We start from the raw sequence: 24,949 nt of genomic DNA, 5'->3' as shown, positions 1-24,949 counted from the left end.
ACATTATTAAAGTTCTCATCAGAACCAGTTTAAAAGGAAGCAGTTTAAAATGGATAGTCATAGCCAGGTCTCAAATGATATTCCAAGTGTTTCCCACTTTTGTACTCTAATACAGCGGTCGCCTATCTTTCGGACCTCACAAACCACCAGTGGTCCGCGGACCACCAGTTGGTGATCGCTGCTCTAATAGACATGTGACCTTCTAAAGATGGACTGTTAAGTGTTTCAACAAGTATACTTGATGTAGCCTGTGCATTTCTGCATAAGCACAGACACTTATATCAATGCAGTTTTGTGATGATTCAGAAAATGGTCTCAAAATGGTAGAATTTACTGGATATGTTATTAATATTGTTACTTGCTCTTTTGAGTATGGCTTAATTTTTTAAACCTTGCGTATGAGAGAGAGAAAGAGAGAGAGAGAGAGAGAGAGAGAGAGAGAGAGAGAGAGAGAGAGAGAAGGTAGGGAGAGAGAGAAACCTCACAAACCTCCTTAACCCTTGGTCAGTAAGAAGAAAGGAATATTGCATTTCGATCTTAATCTCAAAACCAAATTTGAAAGTTTCTTACACTTCACTTTACACTGGGACTCTGCCTGCGTTCTGTGCACTTCCTTGCTAAGCAGTGTTGGGAAGGCAGGCAGAATAGACAAGGTGTGATGGCGGGGAACCTCATCTGTCCCTACTCACCTCCCATGGGAGGGCTGTGGCCCAAGTCAGGCCAGTCAGGGGGTGTGGAGACAGGGCCACCTCCATGCCCCCTGACTGGGGATCGGGAGGAAACCCCAACCCAGGTACGTTCCCTTGACCGGGAATTAAAACCGACTCTGGTGCAGAGTCCAGTGTTCTAACCACTGAGAAACACCAGGGCAAAGATGAGCTATTTTTATTGTTCTTTTAAAAAATATATTTTTTATTGGTTTCATAGAGGAACAGAAAGATAGAAACATTAGTGATGAGAGAGAATCATTGATCAGGTGCCTCCTCCACACCTCTTACTGGGGATCGAGCCCGAAACCCGCGGGCATGTGCCATGACAGGGAATTGAACCAGGACCTCCTGGTTCATAGGTCGATGCTCAACCACTGAGCCACAATGGCTGGGCTATGTTTGTTATTCTTAACCTGGGATTCCTAGAGTTCACAGAGGTGCTTTGGGGGACCTTGTTTCCCAATAATTAGCAGGAGTTTTGTGTGCATGTACATTTTTCCGGGGAGATTCTAACCAGAACCCCAGAGATTCTTCCAGCAGATGTCACCCTTTCTCCTTTTCCCAAGGCTATCTTATTATTTTGGACTGTTCCCTGTATTTGGAGTTATATTTAAACTCAGCCACAAGTCTGTCTCTTAGAAGGATCAATGCAGCCAGGGCCACTGACTATACCAAAAAATAAAGAGAGGGAGGAAAAAAAGAGAGCCCCCTGCCCCCCCTACACACACATACAAATGAGAGTATCACAAAGAAAAGAGAAAAAAAATTAGTGGGAGATGAATATCACTAATCATTGCCCTACATAACACAATGCTTATTCCTTGCCTATAACTTTGTTTCTAGACCACTTCCTCATCCCTCAAAAAGGACCAATAAAAAATAAACTGAACAACTTATTTACAAATATTTATCAGTCAAATCTGTGATGTGAGATATCAGGATTAAGGTTCTGATATCGCTCATATGTAAACCTAAGTAAAATATATGGTTAATCTGCATACAGCACTTAGCAGGGGTCCTCAAACTTTTTAAACAGGGGGCCAGTTCACTGTCCCTCAGACCATTGGAGGGCCGGACCATAGTTTAAAAAAAAAGCTATGAACAAATTCCTATGCACACTGCACATATCTTATTTTGAAGTAAAAACACAAAACAGGAACAAATACAATGTTTGTATTTGCATGTGGCCCGCGAGCCGTAGTTTGAGGACCCCTGAGTTAGTGCCCTGGGCTTTAGGATTCAATGAGGGATCTAATACTCAGAGTCAGATTCCTTGTATTCAGATTCTGAGAAGACTTGCATTCATTCTCATTTATTCCTGATGCAGTTCTTGTTTAAATAAAACAGTCCTGCCAGAAGAAACAAGCAGTGTGGCCTCTGGGATTAATTGTGCTTGAGTGACAGTCTCAGGCTAAGAGTCACCACACTTCTTATTTTTCTGTTCTCGACATCTGGCCGCTGTACGCCAGGAGTTCCTCACGTTGGTGTCTCAGAAGTCTAGAAATGACCACTAGGTAGCCTGCATTCCTAAGGGGTCACCTAGGATGCCAGGGGAATAGCTGCATGGGTCTTTCAGATGAAAATGAGAGACTCGTGCTAAAATTCAGCAAACAGGATTATAAAATAAGGGTGTTGAACAATGATCTCTAAATGCTTTTCAGGAAGCTAAATGGTGATTTTAAAAAACCCACCTTTATTATATAGAAACAACCAACAGAATGACAGTCTATCTGTATATATAAAGCCTAAGCGACTGTTAGGACTGGTCAACCAAACGACCCGGTTGACTGATCACTGTGATGCACACTGACCACCAGGGGGCAGATGCTCAATACAGGAGCTGTCCCTGGTGGTCAATGTGCTCCCATAGCCAACCTCCCGCAGTCCCTCCCCCCATGGCCGGCTGGCCAACCTCCCAAGGTCTCTCCCCCAGGCTGGCTGGCCCTGGTCGCTGGCCAGGCCAAGGGACCCCACCTGTGCACGAATTTGTGCACCAAGCCTCTAGTCAGGTAATAAAGCTTAGTAAGATCGTCACCCAGCTGAAAATAGGAAAACAAGGCTTATTATAAGAGTTTCATGGAGATCTGGCAAAACAAGGAAAATACTATAATTCTACAGCTTTAAGAAGTCCAGTTCATTTCAAAGCCAGTAGAGTAGGAGGTATGGCATGCTTTTATTCTTATTCACCAACAGGCCTATTCACCAAAAGGCCTATTGTGTCTGAACAGTAGCTGTCTCCAGCGAGCTCCCTTGTGGCACTGACAGAGCTGGTGAGGGGAAATCACTTGTAGTTATCAGGACCATAAGCTCGACCAATGGGCATTGAATCATAAATTAAAGGAATATAGAAATATAGGACCAAGACCTTATTTTTCAGGAATACAGTATCAAATCAGTGAAAATGTATTGGGTGCCTACCACTAAGTGCAAAATTTTACATTAGAGGCTGTGTAGTATATAAAAATATAAGTGTTAAAATTAGTAATATGGATCATTTACTATGATCATTTACATAAGATGAACGTGGTCTTCTAGGTTCTTTAGAGTGGCATGCTAAGGTTTCAGATGAAGAGGCTTGTATAGGAGACAATGAGAGTCCTTTCATGTGAAATAGGGTCTCATAGGTGATATATATTGGACAGCTGGGGGGAGGGAGCAGGGGATATTATGAGTGGATAGGAATGCCAAGTTACATTGAGGTGAAACATGTAGCTTAGTAACTAAACCTCTTTAGAGAGTATCCAGAGCAAACTTATTTTTTATATATTCCAGGCAGTAAGAATAGGATTATTAGAGAAGAAGCCTTTGACAGAAGGAAGAAGCCTTCATGCTTCAGGGTAAATGTTTGAGCAGGGAAAGGATATGATAAAATTGATATGATTATAATCTTGGGCAGGAATCACTTGGTAGACTGGAAGAGACAGTGTCTAAGGCAGCCATGGGCAAACTACGGCCCGTTTGAAATGAATAAAACCAAAAAAAAAAAAAAAGACCGTACCCTTTTATGTAATGATGTTTACTTTGAATTTATATTAGTTCACACAAACACTCCATCCATGCTTTTGTTCCGGCCCTCCGGTCCAGTTTAAGAACCCATTGTGGCCCTCGAGTCAAAAAGTTTGCCCACCCCTGGTCTAAGGGTAAGATTTATAAGAGTGAGATAACGTGAGTTGGACTAAGGTGAAAGCAAAGAGCAAGTAATGAATGGAAAAAATATTCTGAAGGAAGAAATTAGAGGAAAAAAGGAAGTTAGCAGCATGGAGCTTGTTTTGGAGGGAAGGTATAGTTCATTTATTTGATAGTTAGAATTGAAGAATCACTAGCAAATGGACAACAAGAGCTTTGCTTACATGGGTCTATTTATATTTTACCATATTAGCTATAAAAACTGAGAAAATTTTTTTAAAATATGTTTTATTGATTTTTTACAGAGAGGAAGGGAGAGAGATAGAGAGTTAGAAACATCGATGAGAGAGAAACATCGATCAGCTGCCTCCTGCACATCTCCTACTGGGGATATGCCCGCAACCCAGGTACATGCCCTTGACCAGAATCGAACCTGGGACCTTTCAGTCCGCAGGCTGACGCGCTATCCACTGAGCCAAACCGGTTTCGGCAAAACTGAGAAATTTTAAAATGTTTATTCATTTTTTAAAAGCCATGACATACTAATATAAGTAGTATATTTTTAGCAAAAATAACTAGTTTTCTAAGCAATGAACATTTGATTCTTAAAACGTTGTTTTATATTTTTGCAGATCTCTTTAATGTTTAATTTAATAAAAGAAAGCTGGATTCTCAGATTTGTATCTGTTTTCATGTTGTTTTGAGTGAAGTATATGAAGACAATATGATAGTTTTGACCTCAGACCCTCTGAAAGGAACTTGGGGGCCCCCTTGCCCCAGATCCCATAGACCACACTTTGAAAATCACTCTTTTATAGGAATTTTCAGTATATTGTCATCAAATTGTCAAAATTCACTAAATTGTCAAAAGTGTTCTTTGCTTAAAACTCTAGGTGTATATTTCCTTGAATTCGGTAAATGTTTAAAATGATGGTTTACAGTCTTAGTTATAGAAATGCTAGAGGCCCGGTGCACAACATTCATGCACTGTGGGGTGGGGTCCCTCTCACCCCGGCCTGCACCCTCTCGCAGGGACCCCTAGGGGGATGTCGCCTACTGGCTTAGGCCCGATTTCCCCTGGGGATCGGGCCTAAGCCAGCAGTCAGATATCCCTCTTGCAGTTCTGGGCTCTCGCAGTCCGAAGCTTTCGCAGTCTGGGACCCTTCGCTCCTTACCACCAGCCTACAGTGGAGGCAGAAAAGGCTCCCGCCACCACCTCTGCGCTCACCAGCCATGAGTCTGGCTTCTGGCTGAGTGGTGCTCCCCCTGTAGGAGCACACTGACTACCAGGGGGCAGCTCCTGTGGTGAGCATCTGCCCCCTGGTGGTCAGTGAGCATCATAGCGACTTATAGGTCTGCCGTTTGGTCAATTTGCATATTAGGGTTTTATTATATAGGACTAGAAGCCCGTTGCACGAAGATTCGTGCAATAGGCCTTCCTACTCCTGGCTGCCAGCACCAGTTTTCCTCTGGCACCCCGGACCCAGACCTTTGGTCCGGCCGCAGTGGAGAAGCCAAGCCTCTTCAGTCTTCAGTGTTCAATCTTCACTCCGGCCGGAGTCTTCAGTCTTCACTCTGCACCTGCGCATGCAAATTAACCGCCATCTTTGTTGGGTTGATTTGCATAGTCACTCTGATTGGCTGGTGGGCATAGCAGAGTGACACCAATTTGCATGTTTCTCTTTTATTAGTGTAGATTCTTCTGGGGTGATGACTGGGGCCATTATCTTTGCTTCTCTTTTTTAGGTGACCTCGTGATTCTCGATGACGCTCCCACTGCCGGCTGGCTGCAAGGCCGAAGCTGCTGGGGTGCCCGGGGCTTCTTCCCATCCTCGTGTGTTCGGGAGCTCTGCCTGTCCTCCCAGAGCCGGCAGTGGCACTCGCAGAGTGCCCTGCTGCAGATTCCCGACTATTCAATGGGACAGGCCCGGGCGCTGATGGGGCTCTCTGCCCAGTTGGATGAGGAGCTGGACTTCAGAGAAGGGGATGTGATTACCATTATCGGAGTTCCTGAACCAGGCTGGTTTGAAGGGGAACTAGAGGGTCGAAGAGGCATTTTCCCCGAAGGCTTTGTAGAACTTTTGGGGCCCCTGAGGACTGTGGATGAGTCGGTGAGGTCTGGAAATCATGATGACTGCATGGAAAATGGTGAAGTAGACACCCCTACAGGAGAAGAGGAGAGAGGGCCGGAAGAGGAGGACGAGCAGCCAGGGACCTACGGAATCGCCCTCTACAGGTTCCAAGCCCTGGAGCCGAATGAGTTGGATTTTGAGGTAGGCGATAAGATCCGAATTCTGGGAACCCTGGAAGATGGCTGGCTGGAAGGATCACTGAAGGGCAGGACAGGCATCTTTCCTTACCGGTTTGTAAATTTATGTCCTAAAACAAAGGTGGAGGAAACTGTGGTCCTGCCACAGGAAAGCAGCCTTCGCAGGGTCCCTGAAACGTCTTTGGATCGCTCAGAGAACTCCTTAGTACTGGGAGAAGAAGAACATGAATCTCATGAGTATGAAGAAGAGAAGTCCAACTGTATTATTTCTGAAACATCTGCTTCTCCCCCAGATCATCTGACCTCTGAATATGAAGTAAGCACAAGCTCTCACTGGGATGAGGGCACCTCCAGGGGGCCGCTGAGAAGCCCAGGCACAGGGCATGGACAGCCTCTTGCCAAAGGCTCTGCCACAAAGGATTCTTCAGAGGCCGTCAATGGTGTTTCCTCCCAACCTCATGTACCTTTCCACCCCCAACTGCAGAAAAACCAGTATTATTCTAGAGCAGGAGGGAGCCAACCGAGCTCAGGGCAGTTCTCTGACCCTTTTCCTCTAGAAGCAAGGACTCGAGACTATTCCAGCCTCCCTTCCAGGAAAACATACTCCCAGCCGAAAACCCTTACGAAGCGAGCCTCTCCTTTTCCTGAAGGCTCTTCTCTGTCAGCCTCTAGCGTGGTCAGGCCTAGCCAGTTGAGCCCTCAACTCCCGGGCAAGGCAAGGTGTACCAAAAAGTACCACACACTCAAAGAAAAAAATGCTGCCCGCTTCTGTTCAGAGATGAAGCCTGGCCTGCAAGGCATGGCGCCCGCTGTGGAAGCTTTGGCCCTTCCACAGGGAGACGGCAACGTTGACCTGGATTCGAAGTTGACACAACAGCTGATAGAGTTTGAGAAGAGCTTGTCAGGCACTGAACCAGATAAAATTTTGCGCCACTTTTCAATCATGGACTTCAGCTCCGAGAAGGATATTGTCCGAGGTTCCTCAAAGCTAATCACCCAGCAGGAACTGCCGGGGAGGAGAAAGGCCCTAAGGCCACCGCCACCCCGTCCAGCACCCACTTCTCCCCATTTGCTGGTGGACCAGAACCTGAAACCCCAGCCACCCTTGGCAGTGCGGCCCTCTCGCCCAGCTCCCCTGCCTCCCTCAGCGCAGCAGAAAACGAATGTGGTACCCCCCAAACTCCTAACCTGTAACCGTCCCACCTGTGAGACCCTAGAAAAGGAGGCCGCTGAGAATATTGAAAGGACTTTGGACCAAACTTCCCAGTGTCCATTAGTATTGGTGAGAATTCAGGAAATGGAACAGGACTTGGATATGTATAGCAGGGCTCACGACGAGCTAAACTTAATGTTGGAGAAGCAAGAGGAATCCTTAAGGGCAGAGACCCTGGAGAATCTAGCATTCTACGAGAGCAACATTGAAAATTTGAATATGGAACTCCAGCAACTTAGAGGTAAGTGATGAGGAAATAATATATACTTATTTCTTGACATAAGTCCAAGTAGTAGCCTACCCATATTTTTTAGGGATATGTTACCATCTTGGATTGACAAAGAATGATTTGCTTTTTCATTACCTCATTTCTTCTCTCACCACAATTAGACTGCTCTGTCTTGATGTATCTTTTGACCATTGTGGCCTCCTGACTTTGTTTGCAGCTCAGTGACATTTATACCTCCTATACTGCTATGACATCCATAGCAGTCATGTAGATGGAAAGTCCCCAAATATAGCTTTCTTTAACCTGGCCCTTCGAAAGGACTGAAGATGTCTAGGCTAAGACTCATGAGAAAACTGCATCTTGTATTTTTATGGTCTATAGTCTAGATTTCAACAATAATAATAATAACTTACATTTATTAGCTTGTGAATAATCATTTGTTATCATTTACATACACAAAGAATCTTCATAGCCACCCTGAAGGTACTGGGGATAATTCATATGGCTACTTTATAGATGGTGAAACTAAAGGTTGTAGAGATTAAGTCACTATCCAGGGAGCAAGGATTTGAGCCCATGGTTTTAACTACTCCAGCTTACTGCTTCCCACCTTGCACATTCAGAAGTTTAAATGCTGTTCCTTAATTTGGGGGTGACCAGCTTCTGGAGACTTCATTCATATTCACCAGGCTACCAGGAGAAATAATTTGCAGAGTAGGAAGAGTAAGAGAATGAGACAACAGCAGTTGTTCTAAGACCCAAGGAGAACCTGACCTCAGGCCACTTCGGCATGTGCCTGAGGGCTCTGCACCTGCATGTCATCAGCAAAGTGAATAATAAAAGTATTCTGCGGGTCTAGAAATTGCAGGATACTAATAAGAGATAAAGCAGGAGAGTGGTGACCCAGAGAGACTGGGCCAAGATGGCAGACCAAGTACACATACCTACTCCCTCGTCCTTTAGATTTCTAAAAGTGAATGAAAAAACATAATTAAAAATCCCAAGAAGGCTGGAAATCGAGTGATTTTCTGAAAGGATCCTTGGGTAAGAAGTAAAAAAAAAAAAAAAAGAAAGAAAAAACACTTCTACATGTCATTAAAATATATAATCTTGTCACAATATTTTGGTTCATCATCATAATAAACTTCATTTATTTTATATATATTTCTCATCTATATACAGATATAAAAATCTCTAAAACTTTAGTACAATCCTAAACTAACACAGGAAAATTATTCAGTGTTGATTATTAAGGTCACTACTATTATCATTTAAGAACATGTAAATACAAAGTTTTTAAAGATACAGGATAATTTATAATTTTAGGAATTACCAGGAATTCTAATTTCTTGTTCCTGAACCCTGAAGATTACTCTCCTTGCTGAATGTATTTTATTTTATTTTTTAAAATATATTTTTATTGATTTCAGAGAGGAAGGGAGAGGGAGAGAGAGAAATATCAATGATGACAGAGAATCATTGATCTGCTGCCTCCTGCACGCCCCCTACTGGGGATTGAGCCTGCAACCAAGCATGTGCCCTTGACTGGAATAAAACCAGAGACAGGCTGACGCTCTGTCTACTGAGCCAAACCTACTAGAGCTATCCTTACGGAATTTAGAAACTGCTGACCAACAACTGAAAGAAACAAGTGCCAATTCTCTCTCTGGAATGAGGTGCCTTCCTCTCAGGTCTTAAAAGTTTTCCAAACACTAGGACTAGCACACAGTAAAAGACAGACACATAGGGAGTGTAAACCACACTAATGAGAACCAGGTGGCATCACAAACAGTCCCACTAAGACTTAATATCATACACAGACTACTTATTACCTATGTAAAGAAAAGAAAAAAACAAGCTGAGAGGTATCTGCAGCAAACAGGAAACTATAAAAGGTAACATATCAGATTTGAAAATATAAAATAAAACTTGTAGGAAATGAATCCTCATGCCTTCATAATTATTCCATAGTCTTTAGAAGGAGCAACATGAACAATGGTATAGGTGCAATATAGATTTAGGTGTGAACTATTATGAAAACCTGTATATCACGCCATACTTAAATTAATTCATCCAATGTATTTATTCCCTGTTGATCTAACTAGATTCAGACTTATACTTAAGTCTTTAAATTAGAAATGATTCTTAATATTTTCTTCTAATTTCTCAAACTCCTATTTAATGTCTACCATGTGATAAGCATGGTAAGGCATTTGCCCATACATTTTCTTATTTGAAGGAGGAGGAAGAGGGGAAGCAGAAATAGCTACAATAAAGAACTTCATTTTGGGTCTGGAGCAGAACTGGACTATTTTGCTACCGAGTAACTTTGTCTCACTGACATTTCTGCTCTGACAGCCCCAACACCCTGGTAGTCCAAGTTTGAAGTAACAGTAAAGGTAGGAAATCGTTGAAAGCTCTGGGAGGTAGAACAAGCAACTCCAATTCAATTTCATCCAGTTAAACTAAATTCAATTCATCAAGCATTTAATAAGTCTACTGCCTGCAGTGTGTGGGAAATGACACACTGACTAATTCAGCTGTGGGCAAACTACGGCCCGCGGGCCGGATCCGGCCGTTTGAAATGTATAAAACTATTGAAAAAAAAGACCGTACCTTTTTATGTAATGATGTTTACTTTGAATTTATATTAGTTCACACAAACACTCCATCCGTGCTTTTGTTCCGGCCCTCCGGTCCAGTTTAAGAACCCAATGTGGCCCTTGAGTCAAAAAGTTTGCCCACCCCTGGACTAATTAATACACAGTATCTGTCTTCTCCATAGGCTGAACATTTTCATTGAGAGGCACAGAAACACTAAAAATAATACCAACCAGAATTAAGTAAATATTGTACCAAAAGTTCTTTAAATCTTAGCCTTAAATGTCAAGATTAGAGATTGTACGAGACTGGATTCAGGGAATAAAGCCTGGTGTTTAAACTGATTAATTTCCTCCTCTTTCAAGGGAATACTTTTATTGTTGGATACGCTTTTTATGAAGACAGAAAAAGATGACCTTAAGAGGCTCTGTCAGTGATTGTAAGAAATAAGTAATTGCATCATATTAGCAATTGATATAAAAAAAGAAAATCAAGTCAACATTAATACACCGAATGCGGTATTTAGTGGATTCAAATAAAGAAAAGGCTTTCTGATTAAGACTCTACCCACCTACTGTAGATCTTTTACAGTATTAATCTTTTAGAATTAAAAAACACATAGTAAGAACACTGACCGAATATTCAATTAGTCCTGAAAAGAAGATCAGTTGAATAAAGAAGAATACCAATTTCATGACGTAGTACCAGTCCATTAACCCACATATCCATTGAAAAACACTGCATGGTATTTTTAAGGATAGAAGACATAACATTTCTGTGAAACACTATTAATTCTCAAAAGTATCGTTATTGAGAAATTCTTGCTGGCTGGAATGTGGGCGGCTTTTGTTCTGCCACCTGTGTATTTAATGCAGGAATAGTTTAGAAGTATATCTCAAAACTGGTAGATGGAGAATCCTAGGGCTTGCTATGGCTTTGGGGATGTAGTGATGTGTCAGAACTGCCAATGTAAGGCCTTGTTTTGCTTCTAAGACTTGATATTTTTGGACCATCGCTTATAATATTTGTGCAAAATATACTCTGCACATAACCTTGTTAATATTTACCTTATTTGCAAGAATGATTCACTGTTCAAGCGCGTGCACGCGCGCACACACACACACACACACACACACACAGACACACGCACGCACACGTAACATAGCAACAGCTACCAGCAAAACAATCTGGTTAGATTTTGATTATTTTCTCTCCTAGGTACTCTTGTCCCAGGAAATCTTAATCTTTTACTCTGTGTGGGTATTTTCTGCTCTTTCTTTCAACTTAACATATGTGGATTCCTTCAAACTAGGAACATCTCTACACTAATTGTTAAGCTTTATTCTCACAGGAGTATTAGAGTATTTTCTCTGCGTTTCCAGATTTCTCAGCTGATTCTTTTTAGGATTCAAAAAGACAAATTTCCCGAGAAGGCATTCCCACATGGAAACACTAGTCACACTCAGTCCAGTTCCACCTTAAACTGACTTCAAGGCTTAAGGTAGCTTGGATGGCCAGGGACCCAGCTGTAATTTTGCAAGAGGGCTGGTCAATTCTGACTTACCCTCAGGAATCTGTTGGAATCTTAGCTTATTACATGAAAGATCTCCTTCTGGACTCCTCCCCTTGCCACTCTGGCATTGAGTTTTGGGCCCCTTCTCCCCAGAGAGCCATTGAACCAAAAGTTCCATTTTCTGCCACTGGCAAGCACCCTGGGGCGATGCAGTTTCTGTGGCTTTGGCCTGTACATTACCATCTTGTGAATGTGTTGATAGTTTTAAGTTTGTTTGTTTTTATATTTCCTCTAATTTTTAAAGCTGTTTTTCTGTGAGAGTGAGAATTCAAGTAACCTAAACTTCCTTTATTGGAAATAGAAAGCCTAGTATTAGTAGTTTCAGATAAGCCAGTGTTTTAAATTTGGAATCATTATGTAGAGTCAGCGTAGACTATTAGGAGGCATTTCTGATTGTGTGTTGGAGAATGAAATGTCACTTTGTTGGCTTCAGGATGGTACTGGATTCAACCACGCATTCATCCAGCAACTGTTCATTGAGTTTTTACCATGTGCCAGGCACTGTGCAGGGTATATACCACAGTAAGAAACATGGATGTGCTCTCTGTTCTCAAGGAGCTTCAGATCAAATGAATTGCTAATTAATTAATTAAGGTACATATCTAAAACATAATACCCTCAAATCTGATAAAAGGGTTGCTTTCTGAAGCAGTGGAAACATTCAGGGTTGGTACACATACTCCGATTTCCCAGCACAAGTTACTTGTGGAAGCCCTGACTAGGACTACACTCTGCACCGAGAGAATCTCATTGGAGCACATCACAGTTCTTTTCTGTCTGTAGGAGAGGTTCATCTGCCTGCAGCTGACAAATAGAGTTGTGCATTCATTTCTTTACTCAGCAAACATTTCTTGAGTACATACTATGAGCCAGCCACTAGTTGTGCATTGATTAATTAAAAAGGCACAGTCATTGTATCATTCATATTTGTATATCTTTGAAACGCTAATGATTTTACTGATATTAACCTCTACATTTACTCACTATCTGTCTTGTTGCCTTTGAATCGTGGTAGTTACTTTTGCTGTGGGCCAGACCCCGTGGTTCTGAACAGTGGATGGTAAACTGTAGAGTGAGTCAGCCTCTTCTGCATCAGGAACCTTGCCCCTAAACTTCTCTCTTCCCTTTAAGGTAATGCCAAGAGGAAGGATGACCAGAGACTCTTGGGGTAATTTTTAATTTTAATTAAAATTAAACGTTGCAAAGCAAATCAAAATACGTTTTTCAGGAGATTAGCATTTGCAGCAAGATATTTGGTGGAACCTAAGGCCCATAAAGAGAGCCATTAGATTAACAAGTTGGAGAATTACTGATATGGAACAATGACATCTTTATATTAAAGTGATACATAATATTCCAAACATATTTTTAAACTTTGAAAGTATGGTTTTTCCATGTACTGAAGCAAGCTGTTATTCTGAAGACTCCTTGGGATGCTTCAGGTATAAAAATCCTTTCTTGAATTAGTAAAAGATAATAGATTTAAATAGTCAAATAATTTTCTGATCTTTCAAAATAAAAAAGGCTTATAAAAGAAAGGCTTGTAAAAGAAATAACAACCTTTCTTTCTGGTTTGTCAATACATAATACATAAGAAAAAGCAAGCAAGTATCCTTGACTGTATAACATCTGGTTTGGGGTGTTGCCCCGGTAAAAATTAGCTCAGTTATTCCCAATGAACTTTATCTTGGTATAAAACAGCAATCATAGTCAGAAGCCATTAGTAGACTATTAATTCAGGACAGAAACTAGTTTTTTTTTAAGGATAGATGTTTTAATGTATGTCAAGAAGAAATGTAGCTTAGAATAGTTAGCTTAGTTATGATTAACCTGTGAATCGCTATTCTTTGAAGTTTGTAGCATGGCTTCAGAACATTTTCTTACCCTCAGCTCCAGGCCAAGAGGTGGAGACATTGGAAAAGATCCAGGGACTTCAAGTATCGGTTTCAGATTTCACGGAGGTTTGGCAGTGCCTAGTGAAGGGACCCTCTCATGCTAGCATGGGACCCCTCAGCCACAGCATTCATGCCACCAGGCCCATATCTGAGCGTGTTGCTCCTTCTACCAGATGTAGTGAGACCCAAAGACTAAAAACTCAGGGGCAGTCATTTATTCAACAAATATTGTTATGCTCCTGCTATATTCCAGATAGTGTTCTGAAGTTACAGCAGTGATCTTTGCCCTCATGGGGAGAGAGAAACAAGTAAAACTGTGTATGTACTAGTATTAGAAGGCAAAATTATCGGGAGACCTCCCTGAAAAGTGACATTTTAGGGAAGATCTGAATGACTGTAGGGAGCCAGCCAAGCCATTTTTTTGGGCGGGCGGTGGGGGGCGATTGTTCCAGGCAGATGGGACAGGATAAGTACAAGAGCGTGTTTGGTGTTGGAGGAATAGCAAGGAGGCCAATTCAGCTAGAGCAAAGGCATGGGCTTTGTTAGTACAGCATTTGGGTAAAACGAGAAGCCTTGGGAAGGCTTGGAGCAGTGGAGTGATATGATCTGACAACTTTACAGAGTTACTCTGGCTGCTGTGTTGCTAATAGACGAGAGACCATCTAGGAGGCCACTGCAGTGATCCAGGCAAGAGATGATGGCAGAGGAGAGATGATGAGAAGTACTCAGCTCTAGGTCTATTTTAAGTTAGAGCCAGTAGGACTTGCTGGTGGATTAGACATGAGGTATCAGAGGGGGAAAAAAGTCAAGAATGACCCTGAGGGCTGGTTGGCATGGCTTAGTGGTTGAACATTGACTTATGAACCAGGAGGTCGAACTTCCATTTCTGGGCATATGCCTGGGTTGCAGGCTTGATCCCCAGTGTGGAGCTTGTGGAAGGCAGCTGATCAATGATTCTCTCTCATTGATGTTTCTATCTCTCTCTCTCCTTCTCCCCTCCTCTCTGAAATCAATTATATATATATATATATATATATATATATATATATATATATATATATATATATATATATATACTAGAGGCCTGGTGCACAAAATTTGTGTACCGGGGGCGGGGTCCCTCAGCCCGGCCTGTGCCCTCTCACAGTCCAGGACCCCTTGCTCCTTACCACCTGCCTGCTCACTGCTCCTTAGCGCTACCACAGAGGCGGGAGAGGCTGGCTTCTGGCTGAGCGATGCTCCCCCTGTGGGAGCGAACTGATCACCAGGGGGCAGCTCCTGTGTTGAGCGTCTGCCCCCTAGTGGTCAGTGCGCATCATAGTGACTGATCGTTCTGGTTGGTGTGCCTTAACGGTTGCTTAGGCTTTTATTATATACTAGGGGCCCAGTGCACAAATTCTTGAAAGGAACTGTGGGCTGTGAGGCTGCAGTAGGCACAGAGGCGGGTCTTGGCCCATCCTCCGCGTCCCCGCCTGGCCCCTCCCGCCATGGCCCCCTGTCCCCTGTCTGCCGGCAGCCCTGCTTCCACCACTGCTACTCCCATGTGCTGACGATGCTGGGCCCACTTGCACCCGCTGAAGTCTCGGAGCGATTGGGGCCGGCTCTGTCAGCAGGTGCGAGCGGCAGCTGCTCCCCCAATTGCCCCTCAGGAGCAGGGAGAGGTGGAGAAGCCCTCAGGTGGAGACGCGATCAGGGCTGGCAGCCGCCACTCACACCCACTGATGGCGCCGAGTGATCAGGACCAGCGCCGGGCACTGGCAGCGGGTGCAAGTGGCAGCTCTGGCACTGGCACTGGGTGCGAGCGGGGCTGTCACTGGCAGTGGGTGCGAGAGGCGGCTGCTGGCCTCAATCTCCCCTCAGGAACGGGGAGGTGGAGAAGCCCTGAGGGGTGATTGGGGCCGGCAGCCACGGCTCACACCTGCGGATGGCGCCAAGCACCGGCAGCGGGTGCAAGCGGGGCTGGCACTGGCAGCAGGTGCAAGCACCGGGTGGGACCATGTGCGTGGGAGCAAAGAATTTTCAGTAACTACCAGAGGCTCTCCCTGATGACAGTGACCGGCGCCCCGCCTTGGTCTGGCGCCCCTGCTCACCTGCTGCTTCATCTTAAAGCAGCCAACGCCTGCCATAGTCCACGCACACCCCCTGGTGGTCAGCGCACATCATAGCGACCGGTTGTTTGGTTGTTCTGGTTGTTCCCCCATTTGGTCTATTTGCATATTAGCCTTTTATTATATAGGAGATACACACACACACACACACACACACACACACACACACACACTGTATATAATAATGACCCTGAGGATGATCAACTGGAAGGATTGGAGTTTCCAGTAGCTTCTCAATTAATATCAAGAACTGCAGAAGTTATTGGTTGGTGGAGGAGGTGGGACAGCTCAGTTTTGATTATATTGAGTTGCTCATAAGACATCCAGGTAGAAGTATTGATTAGACAGTTTGATATATAGACCCAGAGTTCAGGGGAGAGGTTAGGGCTAGAGACATAAATTTCGGACAAATAAATTTTGACAGCACATAGACATTATTTAAAACCATGACTTTTAGTAAGATTACTAAAAAAAAAAGTATAGAGGCTGGCTGGTGTGGCTCAGTGGTTGATCATCAACCCATGAACCAAGAGGTCAGTGGTTTGATTTCTGATCAGGGTACATGCCCTGGGTGCATACCAGTGAGCATAGAGATGGAGGCAAGAGAGAAAGTTGGCCTAGGGGTCTGCTTTTAGGGGGGGGGTAGATGGGGGGGAGGGCACTTAGGGCTCTGCAGGCTCACTCTTTATTGGTGAGAATTTAAATTGCAGGAAGAGAAAACAAGTGGACCAAAGTGTCAGTCATCAAATCAACCAAGATCTCTAAAACAAAGAGGTCTCAGTGGGAGAGGTGGCCTGAGTCTTATCTCCTCTGTGGCTGGCCCTGTGTTTATTCCAGATGGCTGTCTTTGGAGTGGATGCTTCTTTGAAGATGCCTCAGCAATCAAAGCTTAAGTCAGGCACTTGCATTACAAAAAGAGTAGCCCACTGTCAGGGCTTTGCTGGTATAAACAAACCTACTGGGCTGCCAGTCATATATAGAACTATGGCACATACAATTACAGCAGTAGCTGTACCATCTAGGTTTGTGTGAGTGCACTCTATGATGTTCACACAAGGACAGAATCACCCGATGATGTATTTCGCAGAACACATCCAGTACTTAGGTGCCCCATGGCTGTAAAGTGGCCCAGGTAAGGTGAGAGATACTTGCAGTTCTCTGGAAAATAGCAAGACCTCTAGGAATCACAGTCTTAGAGTCTTAGCAAGTGAGGAGGATGGATCATCAGATTGGAGGAAGGTCATGGGCGTGTGAGGGAGAAGAAACTGCCCTCAAGGTTCTTTCCTCTGGCCTAATGATCAAATAGGTATGTGACAGATTAGCAAGAGAAAATAACCAAATTTAATGCTCACAACTGTAAACCTACTTTCACCCCACCCTGTGTGTATGGGAACCCCACACCCATGAGAGAGTCAGAGACCCCATTTGCATGAGAGGTTCAGAGACAGAAAGGGAACATGGGTACATTGTGAGCTAGGGATGGGGTAAGGTACCTTAAGGGCTTCAGAGGGTCATCGAAGAATGATAAGAGGAGAATGATAAGAACAGTTGTAAAGTGAATAGAAGTTTGTCCTTCTCCAGAGTCAAAAGAGGTTACCTCTGATGGGGAAGTTTTTCCTGAGCCCTCAGCTACAGTTGACTTTAGCTCAAAACAATCCACACACCACAGAAGCACATCTTGGGGTGACTAGCTTTAAACCCCCACAGGCAGTTACAGAGACATTAACAAGAATTTAGGGAATTACCTGTCCTTGCTGGTTTACTATCGCCTCCCTTTTCTTCCTTAACCTTTCCTCTCCCTCCTCCCTCCTTTCTCTCTCCCTCTAAATCCTGCTGCTTCTAGCACTATTTACAGGAGGGATTCTGTCCACTGTGGGAGCCTCATCGATAGTCATTATCCACACCTACCCTCAAGTAACAAACACCAAACATCAGGGTGGAGTGCTGCTTTGGGGCTTTTGAAAAGGGTGAGGGGTGTCAAGGGAGAGCTGACGGTCTACAAGGTTGAATGTCACCAGTAGTATGGGGATTGAGAAAAGTAGAAAAGTTATTCCCTCCTTTCTCTCAGGCCACATTGCTTTGCACACAAGATTTGTCACATGAAAATAGCAATCCATCCACAGATTTGGTTAGTTCTGGGTTTTAGTAATGTGGTGGTAAAGCTGAGCAGTTTACATCTTTATGCAACTCTGGCAACAGGATTTAGAAAAGGAAAGGGGGCGGGGCGGTATTCTGTATTGTAACCAGCTATTCGCTCTCCACTTAACCAAAGATCATTTCTTTTAGCTTCATGTAATTTCTTCTGCTTGGTCATTTTATAACTACCGTCCTTCCTTACCTATAATTTATCCTCTTTTTATCTCTTCTTATTGTTGATTTACTAGGTGTGTTTCTTATCATGCTAGCTTTATCAAAGATACTAAATTGCTAAAGGGAACTTCGTTTTCCATAACAGGAAACAATTAATCTTTACTTGTACTCTATATCCAGAAATAAATAAGACCATAGAATTTTAGATCTAAAATGGCAGAGAAACTGTTAGCTTTCTCATTTCACGTGTAAGAAAACTGATAGCCAGAGAAGTGAAACGTAGCCACAAGTTGATTATTAGCAGAAATTGAGCTTATACTGTTACTCTGTATAACTCATGGCAAAAGCTGTCCTCTCAAATGATGTTGCCATCCTATGGGTTTGGTGAACCAAATAAAAATCTTTATTGGGGTTAGGCAATAGGTTTTAGATGATGAGTCTTTGTTACTGTGTAGGTCTAGGGCAGTGATGGCGAACCTATGACACGCGTGTCAGAGGTGACACGCGAACTCATTTTTTTGGTTGATTTTTCTTTGTTAAATGGCATTTAAATATATAAAATAAATATCAAAAAATGTAAGTCTTTGTTTTACTATGGTTGCAAATATCAAAAAATTTCTATATGTGACACGGCACCAGAGTTAAGTTAGGGTTTTTCAAAATGCTGACATGCCGAGCTCAAAAGGTTCGCCATCACTGCTCTTTGTGGTTGGGTGATGAGGAATCAAGAGAGGCAGGGGTGTGGCAAACTTGCCTCAGAAATAATGGCCCGTGATAGAGTTTATTTGTTTACTTGTCTTAAGGGAAATTAAGGTTTTACTATATTTTGAGATAGTCTAGGGCAGTGGTCGGCAAACTGCAGCTTGTGAGCCGCAGTTTGCCGACCACTGGTCTAGGGCAAGCATGTCAAACTTGCGGCCCACAGGCTAGCCACATGCCTCGTTTATTTGGCCCGTGTTAGCCTTTGAGTTTGACATGGTTGGTCTAGGCTAGGGCCATGAAGTCAAATAGATCTGGATTCAAATTGTGGCCCTACCTTGTGTTAGATTTTATGATCTTGGGCAGGTTATTCAAACTCCCAAAGATTCTTTAGCTGAGGTAAAATAAGGATAATATGAGGCCCTTTATGCAGGGTGGAGAAGATCAAAGAAAATTCATTTCAACTTCCAAGCTGTAGCCCTGACTTAGCACATACTATGCACTCACAGCATGGAAGCTGTTGCTGCTACTGCTGGTTTGAAAGGTGTAAAGGAACAGAACAAATGAACAAGAAGACTTTGGAAGAAAATGAGAAGATTTGACAATCCGCAGGGTCATTCAGTAACTGTTAGTAGAGAATCCAAAAGGCGTGACTAATAGAACAGTAGGCATTTGAGGAAACTACAAGGAAGTTGTGAGGAACATGAACCATAGATTTTTAAAGCTGAAGGAATGAGGAGCATCATTGATGCCACTGCTCGTTTTATAGATGGGTGATTGAGGCCCAGAGAGAATGAGTGGGTTACCCAAGGGTGAACATCTAATTATCGACAGAGCATATAACCCTGGTCTTCTCAGCATGCTTTATATTATTTTACAAATAGGGATTAGGTAAAAGTTCAAGGGAATCATTCCTAGACATGACCGGAGAGCTAAAAGAATATTCTTAGTAACGACGACTGTCTCTTAGCATGTTACTCTCCTGCTCAGAAAGCTTCCATGACTCTTCATTATCCATGGAGCGAAACAGATGGCATTCAGGTCCCTTGGGATCTATCGTAGCCTACCCCTCCGTCCTTATCTCCTATTACTTTTTCCACATACGGCCTTCAAACTGTTTCCCATTTCCTGGTTCTCCGTATGTAGAAAGTCTGTGGAAATCCTGCTTATGACAGAAGGCACTGTTCAAAGGCCACCACTTCATGAACCCTCCAGTTGGCCCATCCGGGACTTTGCTTTGTTGCCTTTGCCGTTGGTGTTTATTACAGCACTTATCACATTGAGTCTTTATGGTGTGTTGCTCCTGCATTCTAAGAGGCATGGACCAACTAAGTCATCCTTTTCTCTTCCGCACTGCCTCACACATATGAGGCATCTCTCTAACGTTGATGAAAGTCGAATAGGTATTTTTGTACCCCGCTTTCTGACTTCTGGTCTCATTCTCCATCCGGGTCGTAAATATGTTGTATGAATTAGTTGGAAAAGAGATGTGGGAAATGTGTGCTTTCGATGCTTCTCTGGCATGACAAGTATCAAGGAAAGTGTGAGCATACGTAACTGTCTTCTTCTGGCAAAGAGTGTCACACTATAAAATTACCCAAACCACGGATCCGAGTCAAAGGGAGTGCTTGTTCTTCCTTCAGTGGGATGTCCAGTGTGTTGGCAGGCAGGAGCTTAAACAGCTTGTGATTGGAGTGTAAACTAACTGGTTGGTAACTTGAATCCCATAAAACAGAGCTCTCAAAGGAGGAAGGGTTCTGCTTCTAGTTAAAGGGAAGGGAGTCCCAGAGTTTCAGATGTCCCATGATTAGAAAGCTGAACTGGGAGGACAGAGGTTGAGGTCCAATTTGAATGCATGCGCATGAAAGCATGTATTCATACCCCTGGTTGATTACTAAAGGATTAAAGAGGCAGATGAGACTGATATATGACCTTACCTGGGGCTCTTAAAGGGGGCTGTTTCTCTTTCCCACTGCTTTTTCTGCAAAACCTTTAGAGCAGGAGAATGCTTCTAGTTCATAAAGTAGCCAAGCCAGTTTGACCAGCTTGAGGGAAACACCAAACAAGGCTGCCAACTCCAATCACATGAATGCTAGTTACTAATTATCTCCTGGTCTCTGTGGGGAAAGATATAGCCGCTCGCTGATTGGATCCCGAGGTTGAAATAACTCCACATGTCTCCGTGCTCCAACGGGAGCAGCAAGAAGAGTGACTCTACAGCTTTGGGAGACATTTTGAGAAGGACAGATACAGCCTTAGGCTAAACTACCTGTCCACGTTTCAGCCCAACCCAGGCCCATGGAAGAGAGAAGTGAAACTTGTGTCTTTAAGCGCACTGAACATGTGTGAAACCCATGAGGTTAGGAAAGAAAGAGAAACGGAGAAGAAAGGACACTGGGGCTCCAGCTGGGAGTACGAAGATTGCCGGAGTCTACAGAAAAGGGACCTCACAGTGCTGGATGGGCGTTACAGAGAAGATGACTTGGATTCCAGGTACCAGACCACCAGGCGGAATCGGCCCTACAGAAAAAGGCATTGTGGATACTGGGATTTTGAGCAGAGTGAAGCAAGCTATATGGACTACGAGGAAGCAAAAGGAAGTGGAAAGGACTATATGCACCACACAAGTGGAACTCGAGGTTGTGATGGTTATTGGAAATCAGAAAATGTAGATTATGGAACTGGAACTGGAACTGGAAGCCCAGACGTAACCTGGGAAGCTGGGGGATATGGTGAGACAAACGGCTACGTACGTTGTAAGAATCTGAATGACAGTCCCCAGGGCTCTAAAGAAACTGACCGATGGACTGGCTGCAGGCGTTTGCATGACTCTTTGGGGAATTTTGGTCAATCTCAAAACTGGTATAAGGACCACAGGAATTTCAATAATAATCTTGAAGTTTGTAAAGAAACTGATATTTATTATAGTGACCTCAATGATTTATATCACGTTGCTGGGAATTACACTAATGCTCAGCCTGTGGATTTGAGTGGTGCCAATGAAGGTAAGGAATTTGTCAAATACTATGAAGGGGACAGGAATGTTTATCAAAATGATAAAATCTACCCCAAAGCAAAGACTCATGCCCTGGATCAGAGTAATTCTGAGACAGAAAATAAAGTCGATGATTCTTTATTTGAAAACTGTGAGTATGAACTTCGGAATTACAGGGGAACAGATGCTCCCCATCAGATGAAGAATTTGGAGTATAATGGCATTGACAGACCAGGAATGATGGCATTTGGGAGCAGGATCACCCCGGATATGCTGCGGGATCCACAGACTAGGGGAAGCCAAGGAGACCCTCACTGTGGCGTTCCTCAGGGCTCCCCACTAGAGAATAGCACCCAGCACTTAGAGGAAGAGAGAAATGTAAATGGCCCAGAAACTTGGAAAAGGAATAGTTGCTTCCGTCGCACAGCACCCAGCACCCTGAGATGCTCAGAATTTGTGCAAAACAGGAAGAGAACCCAAGGTAAGAACGCAGCCTTCTTCGAAGTATATAAAGCATGAAAAAGATGAAAAGGGGTGGTTATAACAAGGACACTTGTGTGCTTAAGGAACCTGGGCGTCCAGAGCTCTTAAGTGTATCTTGAGTGGGAGCAACCTTAGAGATTTAATTCCTTTGGGAGGCACTTAAAAAAATTTTTTTTTCTCTCTTTATTGATTAAGGTATTGCATATGTGTCCTTATTCCCCCAGTGCTCCCCCCCCCCCCCACACACACACACTCATGCCCTCACCCTCCTGGTGTCTGTGTCCATTGGTTAGGCTTATATGCATGCATACAAGTTTTTTGGTTGCTCTCTCTCCCTTACCCCCACCCTCCCCTTTAGAGCAAGAATTTATGTAGTGCTTAGACATGTAACATGGCTTTAAATCAGACAGTGCTCTCATAGGAACTTTCCTTTACTCTACTTGGTTTTTGTCAGTTCATCTCTAACCCCAAATATCTTTCCATTCTTACTTTATGATTTTTGTCTCATGGGGATGCCAAATGCATTAATAGGCACCGAGCACAAATTTACTTTTCTGACATGTTCTTTCTCTGAATCTCTACACTTCTTTAGACATTGGTGGGAAAGAAGACTTAACTTTGTTTTATAAATTATTCGTTCCTTGACATTCAGGAATCTTAAGTGAATGATGAGCACTAAAACTCCTGTGGAATTCAGAAGATTGTTTATATTCTTCTTTGCTTTGTACAAGTTAGGTATTCAAATTATTTCATCTCCCTGAGCCTTCAACGAAGGTATCTGTAAAATGGGGACATTAAGAGTCATATTATGTAGAGGTTATTTCTTTCTTGCCAGTTTGTCTTCTTGTAGTTCTCTGAAATGAACTGTGTTAATTTTTATTTATGTATTTTTGCTGTTGTTGGTTTTGCAATTCCTGGACTCCCTGATAAACCTTTACTTTGATGATGTATGTTACCCTCATGCTAAGCAGACTTTCTGGCCAATTTGGGGTAGTCCTGGTAATGACCAGGGGATAAGGGTTAGAGTCAGAAACTGTGAACCATCTGAGAAATCCATCTCATACCTTTCTCCTCAGTGGAAAGTTTCTCTTCTAAGTTTCCTGCAGAATAGGCTCGCTGGTTAGACTGGTGGTAGGGGCCATCGAAGACTGAAAAGCTAGGTCCCTGGAACTGCCAGTGGTTTATCCCATGGTCTCCTAACACAGGCTTGACTTAACTTGAATTTCCAGGGCACCATTGTGGACAGAGCAGGCTCTCTGTCTTTATACAGATAAAAGTGAAACCAAACCTGGCTTTAGTTGGGAGGCCAGGTATTTAGCCATTTTTTTCTAGGTGCATTTTTGCTCTGAAATGATAGGGATTGGAAGACTTTCAAATTACTTCCAGCTCAAAAGAAAGTCTGATTCTATGATTCCTGGTGTTGGTTTCTGTGTCTTTCCTGTTCCCCTCCCCCACAGCTGTTTCTTAGATGAACTTTGTTTCCCATCTTTAGTTCCTTATTGTATTAGGCCTCCTACTGTAATCAAAGTGTGTTTATTGTTTGACTTAGGAGTCAAGCCCTCCTCTCGAGTGTTGCAAAGTGGCCTATGATCTCTCCGAAACTAGCTCAGTTCTACCTCGATCATTTCTATTTTTGCAATTTTCTCTCTTTATATTTGAGGACTTAACTTTTGATATATGTTCATATTTAGCTCAATTGACACAATATTTAACTATATTGATTTCAGAGAGGAAGGGAGAGGGAGAAATAGAAACATCAATGATGAGAGAGAATCATTGATCAGCTGCCTCCTGCACGCCCCCTACTGGGGATTGAGCCTGCAACCCAGGCATTTGCCCTTGACCAGAATCGAACCTGGGACCCTTCATTCTGCAGGCCGACACTCTATCCACTGAGTCAAACCAGCTAGGGCGACACCCCTTTTTATACCTTTATCTTCTTTAGCCTGCAACAGACTCTTGTTTTTTTTTTTTTTTTTTTACCAGAATCTGTGTGCTCTCTATCATTCTCTGCTAGTGGTCTTACAGCACATGCGCCATTGCCTTGCCTGACCTTACACAGTCACAACACGTCATTAAGGAGAGGAAGCCAGTGTTGGAGTCTGTTGTCTACCTGGTGTTCAAATCCTAGCTCTACCATTTACTAATAGTGTAACTTTAGATGGGAACTACTGAACCTCTCTGAGTTTTGGATTCTTTATTTGTAAAATGAAGAAATAATACTGTCTCATGATGAGATCATCTGAATAAAACTCTTAATCATATGTCTGGAACATAGCAGGTACTCATAAATTATGACTTCTTTGTCTTTCATGACCCACCTTTTGTCTTTTCCTTTCCACTTACAAGTTGCCCCTGTCCTTGCATGGTCCCCTCCCAAGTTCCTCATTGAGCCCCCACTGGGCACCTGCCCTCCAACCCTGTTTGCAGGTATAATTATCCAAGTGGAATGCCCTGTCCCTTCCTCCTCTCTCACTCTCCCCCTTACTCCACCTGAGAAACAAAGAGCTGTTTTGTGGCTGACCCCAGCCTGCCTCCGGGCTAGAGACCAGGTCTGTTCTACCAGGATTTGTCTTTTCCTTCACCTGTCCTATCAGTTCAGTTCATTCTTCCCTGGAGGCCTCCATTTTGCACTGGTTAGTGCATGTCTGTTAGGGTTTTGTCCTTAGTCCTAGGGTGTGACCCCTGGCCCTGGGCAGTGATGCGTACTCACAGGTGCAGCTCTTCTGAGGTCTTGG

General features: G+C 43.4%; 2 protein-coding genes across 7 annotated transcripts in view; one reads left to right on the top strand and one right to left on the bottom strand.

The window, feature by feature from the left end:
* The window catches only part of DNMBP (dynamin binding protein), a 94,241-nt gene that overhangs the window by 23,975 nt on the left and 45,317 nt on the right, over nt 1-24,949 (top strand). For 5 of the 6 annotated variants that reach the window (XM_059661092.1, XM_059661088.1, XM_059661091.1 and 2 more), the window contains one exon: nt 5,583-7,559. In XM_059661092.1, the coding sequence (XP_059517075.1) occupies nt 5,583-7,559 (1,977 nt within the window). Of the gene's footprint in view, nt 1-5,582; nt 7,560-20,674; nt 22,210-24,949 lie in introns of those variants that run through there. The other variant, XM_059661094.1, reaches the window with a different exon arrangement.
* LOC132214241 (histone lysine acetyltransferase CREBBP-like) overlaps nt 1-24,949 on the bottom strand; it is a 390,706-nt gene that overhangs the window by 340,660 nt on the left and 25,097 nt on the right. The gene's annotated exons all lie outside the window — the stretch shown is intronic.

Source organism: Myotis daubentonii, chromosome 13, assembly GCF_963259705.1.
Source record: "Myotis daubentonii chromosome 13, mMyoDau2.1, whole genome shotgun sequence".
Lineage (NCBI taxonomy): Eukaryota > Metazoa > Chordata > Mammalia > Chiroptera > Vespertilionidae > Myotis > Myotis daubentonii.
This window is presented reverse-complemented; position numbering and strand designations above follow the sequence as displayed.